At 41.7% G+C, this 19,123-nt stretch overlaps 1 protein-coding gene across 1 annotated transcript in view; it reads left to right on the top strand.

Moving 5' to 3' along the window:
- INADL (InaD-like (Drosophila)) overlaps positions 1 to 19,123 on the top strand; it is a 143,638-nt gene that overhangs the window by 92,187 nt on the left and 32,328 nt on the right. Inside the window, exons 29-32 of the mRNA XM_010133056.1 lie at positions 1,957 to 2,048; positions 11,314 to 11,386; positions 13,864 to 13,956; positions 18,802 to 18,873. Of these exons, the coding sequence (XP_010131358.1) occupies positions 1,957 to 2,048; positions 11,314 to 11,386; positions 13,864 to 13,956; positions 18,802 to 18,873 (330 nt within the window). The remainder of the gene's footprint in view (positions 1 to 1,956; positions 2,049 to 11,313; positions 11,387 to 13,863; positions 13,957 to 18,801; positions 18,874 to 19,123) is intronic.

Raw genomic sequence — 19,123 nt, 5'->3', positions numbered from 1 at the left:
GCACTGACTGTCCTATGCCAGCTCAGGTTCATCGACCTTTCTTAGCGCTGTCTTTGTACAGTAAGCAGCTTGGTAGGTAAACAGTTTGCACTTCAATCTGAATGAATAATCAAGTGTTAGGGGTTTTATTCTTGTCCTTCCATTGTGCTTGTTTAACTGATGAAACCAAAATCCAATGCAAACATTTTCAGTAACAAAAAGTCCTTCTATAATCACTAGTAAGTTGTTCCTGGGCTCCGTTATCATTATTGTTTTAAACAGCATTAGTATATCACATGCGAATGGAAATAGTATGTTGTAAATTAAGGGTGGGAGGAAAAAATTACAGTATTGAAACGAAGCTGGCTGCTCACTTTGGAAGGGTGCACAAACACTCCAGCTCCAGAGGGGTGCTTTAATCCAACCAAGATGCTTGGAGTGAGAATTGTGACCCAGTTAAATAGCAGATTATTCTGCGTGCTTAGAAGCCTCCGATGCTTAGATGGCAAGTCACGGGACAAGCTGAACTGCGGACCTGAACTGACATCGTGACTCCAAATACCATTAATTTTGAAACCTTGACATAGTGGGCTTTTTCCCCACTGTTCTGATTTCAGCTGGGATAGAGCTAATTTTTCTTCTTAGCTCAGCTTTTACTTTCTTTAAATTTATTGTGGTATTCAAGCCTACCTTATGTTCTGTATATGATCTTCATGATTGTAGTTTGTGCAATGCTGAGCTGAAAGGTGAGCACCCTCTTAGGATACGTCTGAGGCAGGAGGCGTTTAATGAAGAGAGGATAAGGCGCAGGAAATGCACATCATGGGCAGGCTGAGGTGTAGCATAGTGTTAACAGAAGCCCAGCCTGTGAAATTAATTAAATGCTTTAAATATATTGATTTCTACACTGCAGGTTATTTTTTGCAGTATGATACTGTGTATGCTTTTGCTTGGCTTGGAAGGAATGCTATATTCATCTCAGAGATGCTGCTGTCCTTGTTGAAATCCCACTCTCTGAGTGTGGCACTAGACCGTAAGTGTCTTATTTTCCTCAAACGGGAAATACAGCTCTATTTCCTAGAGAAAGTTCTGAAGCACATACTGTATGAAAGCCAAGCTATTTCCCTCTGAAAACTGCAGTGATTGCTTCAATGCAGCAAAAGTGTCCAAAGCAGTGCTTGGTGCCTGGTGCTGTGCCTTGATCCATCGTGGCAAAAGTGGTGTGGCATGTCCTTAAACTGCCCTTTGTCTCCATGGCCATCAGTTCTGCTTCCTTCAGCAGAACTGAGGAGTCAGCACAATCTTAACAGCAAGTTTTCCTGAACTGCTGGTTGCCTGTAGGTGAGACAGAGGAGTGTCTTTCTCAAAATCTGAGCTGTTGACGTAGCTATGTGATTCTTTTAAGAGCAAGTTGTTTTCCAAAAATCTGGGAATGATAGTTAAAATCTGTTCTGGGGATCTCTGAAAGAGTAAAAGATTTCCGTCATTTCTGGCTTACTGATAAGACTAAGTTAGCTCTGCATTGGTTCCTGTTTTATATTGATCTAGAAAACAACATGGAATGTTTTGCTCTTAATACAGTATTTTTTCTTTGATAAATTGGACTCTAAGATGTTGAAAATGTGATATTTTAAAATCTGTTCTAAGGCTGCAATTTGGTGGTCCGTCATGGAATCAGTATGAGAAGGAGAATGTTCTTAAAATCACGTTCGGATTTATCTTTTCAAAAGGAATGACAAGAAAGCTGAAGAGAAATGGTTAAAGGGTTGTTGCTGAGTTGCAGGCTACTCCCCATCTCCTCTGGCAGCTGACTGAGTGAAGAGGGGACAGCCTTGGGCAGTCCAACACCCAGTAGAGCAATGCCCATCTCCTCATCTCATCTCATTATCGCACAATAAACATGGAAGTGTTGGTGGTACAGATTAAAACAAGGCATTCTTCTCCACTTAAATGAAAATCTTCCTTTTCTTTTAACAGATAAACAATCAGATATTGTATGGAAGAAGTCATCAGAATGCTTCTGCGATCATTAAGACTGCCCCATCAAAAGTCAAGCTGGTTTTTATACGGTAAGAACAGTTCTCATCAAAACATTAGTTTGGACTTTAGCCTATTACATCACATATTTACATATTTAGCTTGAGGAAGGGAGTGAAACTACATTAAAATTTTCTTTCTTTCATTGTTAGGAATGTTGAATGCCTATTTTAGGGGTGTCTGCTGAAGACCTGAGCTGCCCTTCTTGGGCTTGAAAGCACCCTGATAAGAGCTTCTTCTCTCACAAGTTACTAAAGAGTTTTAGGTTGGTTCTGCCAGCATGAAGACTGCTGGAAGGGAGTGAAAATGGTGCAGAGGCTTGGGGCTGGAGAGGGAGCTGCTGTGAGAGGAGTGGGGAGGTGTGGATGGAGACCATGGAGCATGGGCTGTGCGAAGGATGGCTTTGTATGGGCATTAAAAGATGATTTAATGACTCACCTAAGGGGAACCTGACTTCGACAAGGAGTGCTGGGATGGCTTCTATAGGAAGGAATATGCTAAAACAACCTTTCATCTGTGTAAGAAATACATGTGGGCATCTTTTCTTCTGCTCCAAGCATGAAAATCTTTCTTTTGTGTGTGAAGTAAGGACCTCCATGCATTCACCCTGTAGTTCAGGAAGTGTCATTCTTACAACCCTTGGCAGGAGGTCTGGGAAGAAGCTGCCTCTTTCCCAGACCTCACATATGCTTTAATATATTAGAATTTCATAAATGCATCTGTTCCAGCTGTGACTTTCATCAGGCACGTATCCCCATGCCATTTTGTAACACGGTCTTCCCACCAACATATCCATCATACTTGATATTGTTTTGTATTCTTCGCTCATTGGTAGCTTACCTATGAACAATGTAATAATCTGTGGGTGAATGCATATAAATGTGTACATTTGCTCACATGGCTCTGTCTGGTACAGCGTACACAGAAATGATGGAAGAGCAGCATTAGTGCAGTGAAGAATGAGTTGCTACACTTGGCAGCACAGAGGATCCAGAGGAGATTAATGACCTTGCCTGCAGCTCCCGTGTTACTTTCCCCAGCTATTGAAAATTAAACGTCATGTATAACAACTCACTCACCATTACCTAATTGTATGTGGAAAAGGTGTCTAGTTGGAAGCTCCAGAGGCAGAACCACAACTTAGGAAAGCAAATCCCAGGGCTGGGTTTAGTGCTGCCAGGCAGCACGAAGAGCGTGGGCTTCTTGCAGCCTGCCCTGCTGAGCACTTCACTCCCAGAGCTGCAACGAAGGCTGCGTGTTAGCCCCAGGTGTCCATGGACTGGAAATCCTCGGGGCATGTTTTGAATCATATTTAAGACGTAAAGGCCATCTGAGTTCTTAGTCATAATTCCCCTCTTCAGATTGTGTGGAAGTGGATTTCAAGACAAGAAGTTGTCTTAATGATCATAATCAAATGGAAATACCGTTGGATAATTCTTGATTCTGTTTCTTCTTTATTTTTAAATGCGGCTGCTGAGGTTGTAAACTTATGTCTGAGGCATTAAACTTACATCTTCACACTTCCCAAGAGCACACAGCTTGTCGCTGCTCTCGGCCTTGCATCGGAGTACACTGACAGCTGATGGGTCTGTTTGCTTGACCCAAGCAGCCATTCGAACAGCAATGAAAAGAAATTCTCCCGCTGAGAGAATGTCGTTAGTAATGAGAGCACTGGCTCTAACGCAGGGAGAAAACTAATGTTGCTTGGATTTCTGCTGTATCATCAGCTTCTCATAGTAAGAGGGTGTTTCAAAATTTTAGCAAAGCCATATTAGACTGTTTCTCTTAAGGAAAAACAAGAATAATTTTCTTTTCTCGTGCAAACTGTATACCGTGAGCGTGTTGGTGCTTCCTGTTCCCACACCATAGACCACAAAACCAGAGGGTGTGATGAAAACACAAACCAAAAGACTGAGCTGGCCCCAGAAGTCTTGTCTGTGGTGCAGTTTGATAGCTTTTTTCTTGCTTTATCAACTTGCTTTAAAACTATAATTTAAAACGGGGTATAGAAATGCCACTAGTTAATGCATTGCGGTGCCAGCTGCAAAAGGCATCTTGAATCTCCATCCATCTCTCGTATGTGCCTGAGCAATAGCTTTTCCAGCTGAGAACAAAGCGCTGAGTGTAGCAGACTCAGCTCTCCTGGCAGGTTTGCTGCCTGGCTGATTTCGGATACGTTCCTCTGGGCTCTAATGATGTGGAAAGAGCAGGATACCATTACATTTTTAGGCTTTGAAAATGAGGAGGGGATGGTTGCAACAGAAACTCTGCTTCCCTCCTCCTGCTACCCATGCAACTTCTTTTAAATGTAGAAGGCACGTAGCGTAACATAGCCAAAAGACATGCTGGAGAACACGGTAAGGGGAGACCACAGCTCACCGCAGCAAAATACCATGTAGTGCAGGAGTTAGGAGAGAAATGGGTTTGGTCTTCATGTGCATGAAGACACTCAATTCTCATCTCACCAGTGAAAGGCCTGAGAAGGTCATAGTTTTCCAGAAACGTGTCATTCTCCAACCGAGTTGTCCCCACTTGCCTGGCTGAACTGACCTAGGATCTAAAAGCCAAGCTGGTGGGACTCTTGGATGGTTACTAAAAAGTGCCCTCTTTGATATCCTGAGGCCATGTTTTCCTCACATGAAGGATGCTTGGCAGTAATCATGCTGCTTTTCACTTGAAGCAGGAAACAGCATCAAGGTTTTCCTATTTCTGGTGTTTTGGTTCATGTGCAGGGCAAGGGGATGTTTCCATAAACTAGTCAATTAGTTACAAAAGAAGCCCAGAAATTCTCGGGGCCCAGAAAAGCCTTTCTGTGAGAACTGTAATAATGATCATTAAGTAACTTGGATTTAGTTGCACCCAAATTTAATTTTTTGAAGAAAAAAATAAAGCCTAGAAGGTGCCCTCAGCCTTTCTGACTTTTTACTAAAATCCTAACGTACAGGCTGCGCTATAAAAGCCTGTTCACGCTTCTTTTATACCCAGGTAGTGTCACAATTGCATTCTCACCCTTTTCCAAAATTTATGCTGCTGAGACAGTGCTGTAAGTGTTGTGAGAATCATAGACGTCCTCTTATATTTGAAGACTCCTTGCTCTACTTTATGAGCATCTTTTCCTCAATTAAGTTGATGATGATTGTTTAAAACAGTTGATTTTGGCCAGATTCCAAAATACAGGTCTTAGCACAGCACCGTTTCCCAGTGGCCTCATTAATTATATGAGCTTGTAATAGCATCTAAAAGAATTGCAGTTATAGTGTCACTTTCCTTTTTTTTTTTTTGAGATTCAGTGCAGCTTGTGCTCTGTACCCTTCTACAGCACCAAATCTGAAGGCATTTAACTTGCTCATCCCGTTTATCAAACAAACAAACCAACTGCCCAAGCATGGTGAGGTTTTCCTGAGATGAAATGGCTCACTTTGAGTGCTTCCTGTGATTAGTGTCCGGTGTTAGCTGACCTCAAAGCCTTAGTGCTGCTGCATTAAATTCCAAATGGCAAATAGGCGTTGTCTTTTTGATTTCTGAATATCGGAAATAAATAATAATCAGACTGCGGCTTTCCAAGGCATCTAAAGGAGCCTTGCTAGGGAAGTGCGGGTGGAAGTTGGTGGCGATGGGGCATGTAAAGATCTTGGTTGCCTTTTGAAATTCTTGGTCTGAGTCTCCAACAAAAGGAATTTTCCAGGTTGTAATCTGAGAAAGGGACTTGCTTCTTGTAGGAGCCTCTGTGCCCCAGTTCCCAGAATACAATGGGGTTTATATCCACTGTGGTTTTTCTTCATGCATTATACGTCCATCCTTTCAGGATGTGTAATAAAACAATGTAATTAGATTTTACATCTGTAGTAGGAAATCCAGTTGATATCAGAAAGCTCTTTTACGGTGAGAGTTTTATGATTCAGCAAATTCAATGCTTCTTCCATGCTCAATTAACTGCCTTTAAACTGTTTTGGTGCTTCGGTGCTGGAATAATAAGCAGATCAAATATAGTTTGAATGCTCAAATCAAAGCAAATGCCACTGATTTCAAACCATCAGCCCATTGTGTTCAGTTCCGTGTTTCATTCTTTGCTATACCTTTATTCCTTAAAAGAAAATTGTCTTGTGCTGTGACGAAACATGAGAAATGCTTGAAGAGTAAAGTACTGCAGGCTTTTGCTGATTTAAATACCATCTGTTAGCTGTCCAGAGTCGTCCTCCCACACTGCGCTTGGTCATTCCATTATCATTGCTTTCTGGTGATGGGGTTGTTGCCTCTCGGTGAAGCCCACAAATCTCTGTCACCTAGCCCCTCCCTCCATTTCTAGATGTAATTGTGAAGTCCAATCTCTTTTTATTTGCGGTGACATTTTAAGGAGAGAGATCCTTGTGCTCTGCGGACTGGTAGAGCGAGGGCAGCGGCCAGGTCGGCCAGTTCCCAGTGCTGTTTAATGCTCCCCATTGCTGTGACTTTGTCATTGAGTCTTTTCCTTTAGAGCCTCTCTAAGTAATGTTTTATGTTATATGCCAGAGTCTCAAATACTGTCATGCTTTAGAAATTATTTTTGCTTTAAATTTGTTCTAACTTACATAATTGGTCATATTTTAATAGTATAAACTCTGTTTTTACTTGCTTTGATTGTTTAGGTTCTTTCATGTGGGAAAGCTTTAAAAAATAAGCTCTTGCCAGACACTGTGCGTGCAAGTTTGAACTTTTCCTGTTTTCTTCAGAGTTGTTTCCTCCTTGCTGTCATAGACATGTGGGAACAAATGCATGGTTGAGGAAGTTAAGTAAATTGGGCTCTTTCAAACCTTTGATGACCTAAGCTGAAGTTTATGTGAACATTAGTTGCTCATTTAAAATATCTGTATGCATTTGGCTCTCACATAGTTAGGAGTGGATGGGGGGGAAGTGGAGAACAAGACTGTTCTTGCTCTTAGTAGGAGGGATTTTTCCAGATGCACAAGACATAGGTCGTGCTTTGACCCAGCTGAAGGAAAACTCCAGCGTGCCTTGTCAGTGCGCAGCTTTCCTGCAGTTCCTCTTCTCCACAGAAACTTGTAGAGGGAAAACAAAGATGAGAAAATACAAAATCCTGACCTGATTTTGTCGTCTTCTTTTTTCTTTTTTTTTTTTCTTTTTAACAAGCAGGGTGAGGACAAAATAAGTTTTCAATAATCTGCAGGACTTTATGCCCTGGTGTCACAACCAGGGAGAGTCCTAAGGGTTACTGGGCAAACACCATTCATCCACTTGGTCTGCAGATCTGTTCCAACTAAGATGTCATGCAACCACACACAAGCTATTGGGTTTTTCTCCTGATTCTTGATGTATTTTGTGTTCCCAAAAAGCATCCACAACAGAGCTTTTGTCAAATAGTCTTTTGGTGCTGATGAGCTGTGTAGTTACAGGTGGTTTGGCAGGAGATCTGCCTCCCTTAGTTTAGACATCTAGAGGTCATCTGGACTTCTGGGATCAATGAACAGTTGTCAGGAACCTCCGAAGAGCGATCCAGTTCATCCTGTCCTAAATCAGGTCCTTGAGGGGCTAGGTTGAATTGCCCTTCTGAGTGGATCTGGATTGGGATTTGTCTTGATTTTGCACTGATCGTAGAAGAAGTTTGGACACTATCTCAGGCAAGATGCTCTGCTTTAGACAGGTAATGTTCAGCACGTTCAGCAAGGATTTTCTTTTCATGACAGTGAGCTTATACCGTCACAAACCTGAGAGACTTCAGAGAAAGTAAAATGGAAAGCAAAAAACATCCTGAAAGGAAGGCAGGGAACCAGAATTCAAGAACAGCAAATCTGAGGTTGATGAGCAAATTAAAAGAAAAAGCCCTGAATACTGGCTGAGGCTGTGACTTCTGGTTATCACTTCTGGAAAGATAATTTTCTGAATGCTTCACAGACCATTCCAGCCGTGTGTGACATTTCTCCAACATGCCAGAGACAGCTCGCTGCTAGTGCAGCACAGCATTGCTGGGCAGCTGAGCTGAAGCCTGACAGCACACGACTTTAACTTCCCTTCAGGCTGACTTTCTGCAGAGTGGAATGAGTAATCCCTTTAGATTTATATTTGCATATTGCTCTCTTCAGGCTTCTGTTGTACCAAGTGTTTATAGTAGTTAATTATTAGTTAGTAATAACTGTATTTGTCTTTGCTTAAGCTGCACATCTCCCCCTTCACCAGAGGTATGGTTCTTTGAGGAGCAAAACATCAGAAGTTCTTCCCTTCAGTCAGTGAGAAAGGATGGGGAATGTGCAGGGGTCCTATTTAGATTAGAAAGGAAGTGAAATGTAGTAAAGTATGACAATCTAATCAAATAAATCTGAAAGGGTATGAGCTTTCCTGAAGTTTAAAGGGCCTTTGCCACTTACATACTGCTTTGATCTTGCTTCCTGTGACCTTTGCAGTGAGGAAAGCCGCTCATTTTTCAGATTCGAGCCATAGTTGGTGATGCTGGTACAAGCAATAGGCTCTCTAACCTCCAAGCAGATCTAATGCCCATTTTCACTCAGAAACTTACCCTGAGAGGTTTGAAGCAAATTGTGGGATGAGTGATTAATTCCTTTCCTATTCAGTTTATAAGTAACTGATGAAATACAACCCACTGTATTGGTGCACGAGCTCAGCAGGGCGGTGGGCTGCCGTACCAGCATCTTCCACCAACCAGTGTAAGAGCTGGAGCAGGAGCAGTGGATGTTTATCTTTTCTGCAGATAATGGAGCCTCCTTGCTCTATAAATGTTGCTTTGACCCTGAGAGTATGAAGCTGTGTCTTGACTGTGAAGGGTATAGACGTCTTAACCTCAGCAATACTGGGCACTGGTAACTGAGAACAGCTTTCTCGGCGGTGGTTATGTAGCAACTGTTGGCAAATACGTTGAACGCTCATTTGCAGTCACTGTAATTTGAATATGATGTTCAGACTTCTAAGCTGTCTGCTCCTGCATCAAAAGAAAATGATTGCTTCTTTTAGTCATAAATAAATTCATGTTTTAGTTGAGGACACTTAGGGAAGTGGAGAGCAGAAAGAGCAATTTATTATTAGATCTGTCACTTTAAAATACGTTCCCACTTTGATTCTGCTTTGAAGCATTCTCCTTTGAAGCAGTATTAAAGTATTTAAATATGTACGAGTCCTAGCAGGGGGAGATTACAAGTTGTGACACTTCGTAACCTTGGGCTTTTTGTGTGTGTGTGTGTGTGGTGGTTTTTTGGGTTTTTTTTTTTCAGGGAATTACTGTAAGTGGTTTTTTTATTGCCTGGAAAAAAAACGGCCATCCGTTTAAAACTGCATAAAGATGTTTACCCACGCTTTAGGAAAAAACAATTTTGTGTGTTTATATGAAGTAGAAAGTAGTTTGTGTAATTAATTACACCCCACTTTGTCATGTAGATCATGAAGCTTCTGTCTATTAATTTTTAGAGTATTTCTTACAAAGGTTTATACAAACCTTGTTATTTTCAAGTTTGCTCCTACTTGCAAATTCCGCAGTGTGCGCTGCAAGATAGAGAAGTGGTCTTAGTTTTCATATTGTTTGTGCTTCTTATAAACTACAATCAGAAAACCCTCTACAGTCGAGTAAAAATTGTGAGGTCTCTTAGAGCCCTTAGCTTTGCCGATTTATTCTTATAGGTTAGAAAAGCAACGTAATTAGTTCGATGTCTCATGAAAATAAGAGGAGGAAAAATGTCCTTGCCTAATATGCCTTACGGGGTAAAATGCACTTGGAAATTGTGAAATGCTTATGAAATTCACGTGCTTGATTCTGTCCGTTCCTCAGAGTTCCGACCTGGCCCCATGCATGCACGCTTCTGCATTACGGGCCACTCTGGTTCTGACCTTAGCATGGTTTGTGACTCCTGCAAGGCTTTGAGCAGGGCCAAGAGGAGAGGCTGGGAGCGAGTACTAAACAGAGCAGCACAGAACCAATTCCTTTGAATTGTCTGGCTGTTTGGCTGAAGATAAGTAAATGAATTCACCAGCCTTTGCCTGCAGGATTTATCATTTCCAAAGCCTGTGACTGAATTTCCCATACGTTGCTCTGCTGAGGGCTCTGGATTTACAGTGTTGTCTTTCCGGGAGCAGAACACACTAGCTTCATGTGGTTAACTCTTGAGACATAAAATGAGACTTTTTTTCTTTCAGGCACTTCCATAAAATCTTTTTAAACACATACTAGTCTAACTTTTTTTTCCAGGTATTAAAGAGGGAAAAAATTCTACTTGCATTACAGTAATCTGGAAGGTAGTAGATAGGACCAGAAATCAAACCCAGAAGCCCCACGGCATGAGGAGCCGTGTTCTCTCATCTCAAGATCTGTGCCTGCAGAGCAGCAATGCCACTGATTCCTAATCTGTCATGTTTTGGTGAGCAGAAGCTCTGTGATAGCACTGAATCTTTAGCAAATTGCATCATATTGCTGTCTTCTGTGTTCAGTGAGAATTGTTCACCCCCAAAATAAAGAGGTGTATCAGTACAGTTCTTGAAGCAAAGTTTGGAATCTTTTTTTATATATATATATGCCTCAGATTTGCCTTAAACAATATGACTGAAGTCGTGTTTTACTTGGTTCAGTTTTATAGAGGCCAAAAAAAAGAAAAGCAGAGCTAATGCCACAAGCCAAATAATTTTAAATGGCAGTTGAGGAAAAACATTAGCAAGGTAGAACACTATTTAATAATAATTTTAAAAAAGGCTTTTGAAAGGTATGGAGTAATCAGACTTCGACTTCGGAATGCATTTTAAAGAGGAGCGAGGAAAAGATGCCATACGTAATAAGCATCTTTGAAAAATAACGCACTTTATATGTAGGGGCAATCAATGTTCATCTGTTTTCATCCCCCTGTGTTTTATAAAAATTTCGCAATGTTTTTACACAGAATCTTTTAGAATAGACCACAGCAAATACAAACAAACAAGAAAAAGCAACATACTGTCGTACGACAGGTATTGTGTGTCAGTGATGTGAATTTTAGACTACAAAAAAGCGGTTTACAAATGCAGACACTCTTAGAAGAGGCTAATGAAGGATTTGCACATCTATTGGCGTGCAGGGACCAACCACATCCTTGATAATCCCCACAGAATTAGATTTCCAAAGAAAATGTGACTGAGCTCCCAAGAAGGGATATGATCTGTTTGCTAGCAAAGACCAAAAGCAAAAATGAAATGTTTCTCTAAGTTCTGCCTTCTGGTAAGAAACAGTTACTTTTTTTTGCTAAGAGTGTTTTCTTAATGGGCAAAGGCAACTCGAGAGAAAACTTTGGCTGTTACGGTTCAGCCTGTGCTATGTTGTTACTTGTTTTACAGAAGCGAAGACGCAGTCAATCAGATGGCTGTTACTCCTTTCCCGTTACCTTCCAGCTCCCACTCTTCTGTTGAGGTAAAGGTTGTGGGTATTTTTTTTTTTTTAATTAGGGATTGCTGAATCAGGTAGATAAATCATAATGAGCAGTTCATTGTAAATTCAAGCACTTTGTCTAATTAAACCGTGAATCATAAAATGCATTGGGTAGGAACTGGACCTAATAGGCACATTTTGTTCTGTCTTGTTTTTATTGATCTCATTGTTGCTGAAAGGGCTGGCATGGCATTAATGACAGGTTATTGCTGCACAGGAGGAAGAAAAGTCTCCAAATGAAAACCCTTCTATCTCCTGTCCTGCTCCTTTTGCAGCTGGTTAGAGTAGTCATGGTGAGGATTTTTTGCCTGGAACATAGATTTCCTCCTACAGAAGAGAACTGAGCTTTTTTTAGGGGAAAGCTCCTACCTTCAAAGTTCTTTCTGCCCCAGAATACCCTCCCATCAGTACCTCTAAAAACAAAGTAGGGATGACCAGGAACTAGCTGTAGTAAAAGAGGTCGCTGTGAACATTGCAGGAGGATTGCAAGAGCCATGTAAGACAATCTCAGCCTGAGAGCCCCGGTCCACCAGTTTGTCCTGTCTCCCAGATTCAGACTCTCATTCCTCCCCATTTTCTGCCAGGAGGAGCAAACAAGGGCTGTTTAAGCAGCGAGCTCTAGTACGTGGTGTTGCAGCCCAGCCTTATAACGCAGAAACTTCGTTTGTGTGGTAACGTTACTGATGTTTGTCTTCATTCTAGTTGCTATCTCAGGTCCAGTGTAGACTAATTTCTCTCATGCACCACAAATCCCTGCAGCATCACCACATTGTTGTCATTTTGACATCTCAATATGGTGTAACTGAATTTTCTAGATAAAGTACACAGTTAGCCGTACTGTTGCTTTTTAATTCTATTTCTAGTTGAGCTAATAAAGCAAAAGATGTTTTGTAATTCAATTGGGGTTTGCCTTGAATTGATAAATTCGTGTGCACTGAACTCCTGGTATTTCAATAAGCATTGCTGTGCTCCCACAGCAGCAGTCCACACCAGGTAGCGCTGGATGAATCTCTTGTTCGCACGCTTGCTATTGTTTTCCAGAATGTATTACCATGGGTGGCTCCTTCCATACAGCCATAGAGTCATACAGTGCAAGAGCTGCTTAGTTGTTGTATGGATCTGAGGCATGTTTGGACAGTGCTTTGGCTTTCCGTTCTCTTCAGCGTGTCCCAGGCGCAGCTGGTGGATCGCACATTACAATTAACAGAGCCCAAGTTCATTTTGTATGTCTTGACTCTTTAATACCTGCATTTGTTCCCAGCTTTGTTTAATATTTGTGTCTTCGGGATGAACCACTGAGCTTTGTTTAGGCACATTCTGTGCTGTGGTCAAATGAGGGTAATTAGACTCTACCAGCATGTGGAAACCAAAACGCTCAGCGATGTTTGCCTTTAGAGGTAGATGCTTGTGGGTTGAGTTTCATGCACTAATGGCAACCTCTTACTATTTACGTTGTGTCTGTTTTATAAGTAAATGCAGGTTTTTTCTTCTAGCTAGTATCTTTTTTTAATATAAAAAATAAACGTAACCAGAAGATCCTGTTGTTATATAGACATTTATGTTGCTTTCCTCCGTTTGATGTTCTGTCATTTCCTGGTTCTCCAGTAGCTGTCATTGAATGTTGTTTGCAGCATTCTCACAGTAATGTGCCAAATTACCTGAGTCATAGAACCACAGACTGCTTTGGGTTGAAGGGACCTTCACAGCTCCCCCAGTGCAACCCCCTGCAGGGAGCAGGGACATCTGCACCCAGAGCAGGGTGCTCAGAGCCCCAAGGGCCAACCTGACCTGCCATGGGGCCAGGGATGGGGTTTCTCCCACCTCTCAGGGCAGCCTGGGCCAGGGTCTCACCACCCTCACTCACTGGAAAAAATTTCTTCCTTACGGCTTGTCTAAATCCTGAGGCTATATTTGCACTTCAAATTGAGGATTGTGCTTTAGTGCTGGCTTAAGCCTGCTGAGCTTGGTGGCCACATGCTGTAACCCGAAGAGCTTCAGCTTTACTGATTCCTCCAGGGTGAAGCACTGCGATCACACTGCTGATACTGACCTGTTCAGATTGAATGAAGGAAATTGGGCTTCCTTTAATGTGCGGAGCATTCATGAGGCCCTCCTTCCCGAAAGAAGTCTGAAGAGGCCTCTTAATACAAACTCAACAGTTTTCACAGTTGATAGAGATTAGTCTGGCCTCAAAATTAGTCTGATCTTGCATCTAAGTGCTAGTCTTGGACTACTTTGTGGTACTTTGGGCCAGCCGAGTGGAAACCAAGGCCTCTCTTTCAAAACTTTTATCACTTATTTGTCTCTGACATTAGGATGTTTTAATTGTGGATCTTTTTACTCTTTCGTGCTGCTACTTGTTTAGAAAAACAAAAGTTAAAGTTATCTAATTTTTTTCCTTTCTCTATTATGGGGGATCATAGCTCTGTTTAAAACCTGTTATCAACCCTTTCCAGCAGGACCATGGTGGAACTGAACCTGCAAGTGGTGAAGAAGACCCGAGTTTGGAAGTTGTCATGAAGAGCTTGACTGATGAGGAGCCCAACAAAGCTGTAAGTGACTTAAAGTGGTAATGATTAGATCTCAGAAAATGGAGGCTCGCTGGCTTAATTTGTTTTCTCTCTGCCTTTGTGTTGGAGTATTACAGCACGCTTTTGTCAAACAACATGCAGTGCACGTGAGAGCAGCCTCCAGCTCTTCCCTTTACATACACCGTCTGTTTTCATGCACGAGAGCAGTCAGTATAATTTGCTAAATATTGAGATAGGAGATTTTATATAGCATTTTGGTCCTCTCTTGAGCTCCTTCTCAGCGAGCGTATTGAGTTTCCACTCTTGCCATCCATGTGTGACAAACTTCAGAAAAAAACACGGTCTGTAAATCATATTCTTATTTATATTCATAGCTTCATAAATTCTAAGGCCAAAATGTCTATTATCATAATCTAGTCTTGCCTCCCGAATAACACGGCTATAGAGTTACTCTCCGTAATTTCTACATCAAGCCCATAACTTCTGGTTTAATGTGGTCCTGTCGGTGTGCACTGTAATAAATACTGGACTTCTCATTGACACAGATGGAGTTTTTTGTTGTTTAATATGTCAGGATTGTGCATTATCAGAAACCTGAAAGTCCTTCAGGGTGGCAGCTCACGTCTCTTTTTTCGGACTCTCTGTTAGAACTTTAAAATGGAAAATTACTAAACACGCTGAGAAGTGGCTAACCTAGAGGTACCTAAAATTCAGTGAGAGAGTGGTTTTGTTCAACTGCCAACTCCTTTTTCAAGGAACGCGTTGACTGAGACTTGCTGTGCAGGCACAGATTGTGTGTGCTCTCCTCAGCTAAGGAAACCTGACATTTCTGGATTGGTTTTTTTTCTCAGATGTCTTTTTCCTGCTCCATCATGTGCTTTGCAAAGAGCTTCCTGGGTTTTACAAATACAAATTGAATTATACATAAAATTCTATCGCTAGTAAGTATTTAATTAATGAGCCTAAGAACTCCCAAGAGTTAGGAAGTGTTATGTGCTGTTCAAGCATCAGAATTAACCACCCATGTAAAATAGATTGGTCTGTGTTCCCAGTGGATTACAAAAAAAGTTGGATTACTTGTATTTGGCCTTGTGCAGAACCCTCCTTTGATGCGCTGGAATATAAATGAATCAGAGTTTTATTGTATGTATTTATGGGTGTAATTCACCTGGTTTTATTGTTGTTCATGCTCAAGTCAGCAAGAAACTTTTGAGGGATTACAAGGTATTATGAAAAATGGCTCGAAGACTGAAGTGGATAAAAAATATATAAAACCCATTGTACAAAAATGAACTCTTGGTATAGTATATTGTGCGGCTTTCTGAAAGGTATTAGAGGAAGCATGAATTTAATGGGAGAACAAAAAAATTGCAGCAACCCAAGATAGGTCTGGAAGGAAGATGCTGTTGGAAGAGCCAGGAACCAAGAATATATTGGCAGCTTCTTCTCAAACTTGAAGCAAGAAAGAAGGGAACTGTGGAGCCAAAGGGTAGAAGTTTCAGTGTTTTAGACCGAAAGGTAAAAATAAGAAAAAAGATTAAGCCTTGGTAGTAAGAGTTGTCCAGAACAGGGCAATGGCAGACAGGTAAGAGAAGACAAAGGCATGGATTTATTGAGAGCCTCTGAGTCAGGAGAACATACTTAGTTTTTCTTTCCCGCTGTTCATACCACATTATCCCATCTTTCCACTTAAATTGTTCATGTAACAGCAATTGGCTGCTACAATTTACTTTTTATCTTTGGAATTCAAAATGCTTTATCCAGCAGGCCAGTATTATTATCCCCACTGTGGATGGGGCAAGGTGTCCCAGGTCACTGGCAAGACCAGGTGGCAGTGAGGGTGTCACTCTTCTGGCTACTGCTTTCATCCAATGGATTTTTTGCTTAGAGGTGACTTGCTGATTTTTGCATTAGATAAATAGATACTTAAAAGTTAAGGATGAAGAGGTGGGTTTAGAAAAGTGTTCATATGCCTATAGATCCAACTGCTTATTCCATGATGCCTTCAGTTGGGCCAGCCCTTGGTTTAGAGGCATAAATGGGTGAAAAATTGTGGCAAAAGCCAGTTTCATAATTTCAGAGTTTTCTTTCAATGAGGATTTTAAAGCTACATGGCAAATAGTTCTAAGTGTGTCTTATTTTTGTAAACACTGATGGTTGTGATCAGTCCCTTCTGCCCAGAAGGAAATGGGTTTCTAGTCATATTGGTGTGAAGACTTTGACAATGCAGTGCAGCACCAGACAGCTCATTATTTTGAGGAAGAGATTCTCTTGCAGTCTTGTAGTGACTGTTGAGGCAAAAGAAAACAGTGCCTTGTTTTTCGTGAAAAGGTGGTTGCTACTAGAGCCTAATGCTGCTTTACCATTGTTGCTGCATTTCTTGGTCACATCTCAGGAGAAATCAGGAATGTAGAAGTTAACAAGTAAGATCAAGTTCACTGTGTAAATAAAAAGTATGTACTTATCAGCCGAGATCTTCCACAAGTATGTACAGCTTAAAGTGTGGGCAGGATGTCTCACCAAGTGACAGCTGAAATAAAAAAAAAAAAAAGGAAAAAATTCATATCACTCTGTTCATTTCTTGCTGATAAATTTGTCAGTCTCTCCCAAGATACTTTTTGTTGTCACTTCATCTCTTTAAAAAGTATAAAGTTATGTAATGGACATCATTGTGGACTTGGATGATAAGAGGGGGGAAAGAAAACAACTTTATTTCTGAAATGGAGCCAATGCAAGTGTTAGGCAAAGTCTGCATGCCTATTGGCTGAGGTTTGAGGTGGCCAGATAGAAGCTCGTGGGTTTCTGAGGGCTGCAGCTATCTTGCTTTTCATAAGGTGTTGTTGGAAAATGATTGCTATATGGGGCTTTGAGATGTTCTCAAAACTTTTAACTTCACCAAGGTGAAAATGGCTTGAGCAGTATCTGTGTGAGCCGTGAAGCACCTTTTATCATGAGTGCCCTGGCAGAGCGTGTACGTAATTCGGGGTCTTGTGGGTGAGATAATTAACCTGATGTTTGGTATGTGGGAAGAGATTTAAACTTGGAACAAAAATCTGTCTTTACCACCAACAGAAGACATGTCCTTGATACACTGGCAAAGAGAAGGGGCTTCAGAAAAATGCTTTGGGATGGATTTGAGGGAAATGAATTTGATTAAACCAGTCAGGTCTCTCTACAACTGCCCGACAGGAGATTGGAGTCATATGGGGGTCAGTCTCTTCTCCCCAGAAACAAGCGACAGCACGAGAGGAAGCAGCCTCCAGTTGCACCAGCGGAGGTTGAGGTTGTCCCTGAGGAGCCATTTCTTCCCCATTGGGGTTGTGCAGGCGTGTCGCAGGCTGCCCAGGGCAGTGGTGGAGTCCCCATCCCTGGAGGGGTTTCCCAGCCGTGTGGAGGTGGTGCTGAGGGACAGGGGTCAGTGGGGACCCGGCAATGCTGGGGGAATGGGGGGACTCGAGGAGCTTAATGGTCTCTTCCAACCAAAATGATTCTGCAATTCTGTGGGTTGCAGGCTTATGACAAGTGCCGAGTGTTTGCGTTCAGTGATTGAGGGGGTGGAAATCCTTTTCTTTTGTTCAGGTACCTCTAGCACAGTCTGAGTGAAATGGAGAAGATTAGAGAGATTTAAAGGTGATGCTTTGTGTTTACTTGATGTGCAAGATGAAGTTTCACATTTTAGTGGCATATCGGAATGAAAAAGGGAAGTACGGAAGAATTTTTCATTGCCTGTTGAAACAATCCCTCATAAAATGACAAAGCAGTCTTCCCACTTCTCCCCTGACACCTCTGATAATACAGTGAGATCACTGCTTTATCTTTTTTCTTATTATCCATTTGGATAACAGTTACAGCAAGCTTGGAGAAAAATGCAGGGGGGGAAAAAAAAGCCTGTGGGGCTTGGCATGATTTAACATCATAAAACCCCAGGAAACAAGGCCAGTGTTTTTCAAGCTTGGTTACCTAAAATTTGATAGGTTTGTTTTGGAGTGTTTTTTAATGTATGAATTGTCATCTTAGTTAGAAATTCTTTTGAGGTGCAGAATATCTCATGTCTTTTGAAGGTGGTACTTGGCTTTTCTGAAAATGAGGCTGTTGATCAGGATTTCAGCATGTAAGATAGTAAGATAACTAACTAATAGAGTGATCCAAGTGGCCCAGGTTTGGCTGAGAGCTGAAAAGGGGGGACACTGTAACTATCTGGAAGCAGTTGTAGAAGGAGGAGAGGAAAAGTATTTTTTAGATGTATTTCAGGTCTATGAAAAGTATTTAGGACACAAGCGGAGCCCGTGATTGAAGTGCAATTGTTTGAGATGTTTTTAACGAGGCTGGATGATGCATTTTAAGCAGTTGCTTTAAGTGCTGTCAGCATGCTCAGTGCTGCTGAGACCTACCGAAAAAGGGAGAGGAGAAGGAGAGAACAGATGACTTTGAACCCCTTCCTGCTGGAGGCACCCAAGGATCCATACAGCTACCTGTGTGCTAGGGGCGCCCAGACACCTGCACCTTTCCACTCAGCATGGGAATTGCTGTCACTGTCACCCCAGAGGACACACTTCCATCTTCTTTAGAGCTTCGTGTTGCTCAGGAACAGTATAGAGCAAGTGTGATCATCTCCTCCCAGAAAACCCCTTCCTTCCATTCTATGCCTTCACAGCTGTGGGGTGTGTTTTTAATAATCCTCGTATTCCTTCTAGTTTTTCCTCTTTCAGGTTCTGGGTTTCAGCTTTGTGTTGTGCTGCAGGTCCACCTGTATGATGAAATACCACCGTGTTTGCTTAGAATCATCATTCTGAGTTTTGGAGGGTGTTTTATTTAGGCTAATGAGACACTTTCAATACAGCACACTTTCCTTTTTTGACTTTTTAGGATGTGAAATGTAAAGCTGACAAACCAGTTGTGGCAGATCAGCAAGAAACAGAGGAGCAGCTCCCAGAAAATGTACGTGTGTGGATGTTAACCAGTAAGGGGGGTTCTAGAGGCTTGATCTAGTTGGAGATTGATTTATGGAGGAAAGAGGCTAACTGGGGAGACATGAAAATCATTTCCTGAGTGGAAACTTGAAAAATTACTTGCTTGTCTTTAGGCATGTGGAAATAGTCACACAGACTAATGTCAAGGATGTTCTTTGCTTTAAAAAAAAAAAAAAAAACCCAAACGACAAACACGCATTACTTGGTATGAGAGGCAC

The sequence above is a fragment of the Buceros rhinoceros genome, unplaced genomic scaffold (genome assembly GCF_000710305.1).
Source record: "Buceros rhinoceros silvestris isolate BGI_N320 unplaced genomic scaffold, ASM71030v1 scaffold11340, whole genome shotgun sequence".
Classification (NCBI taxonomy): Eukaryota; Metazoa; Chordata; class Aves; order Bucerotiformes; family Bucerotidae; genus Buceros; species Buceros rhinoceros.
Note: the sequence above shows the minus strand (reverse complement) of the source record. Positions and strands in the feature narration are given on the sequence as shown.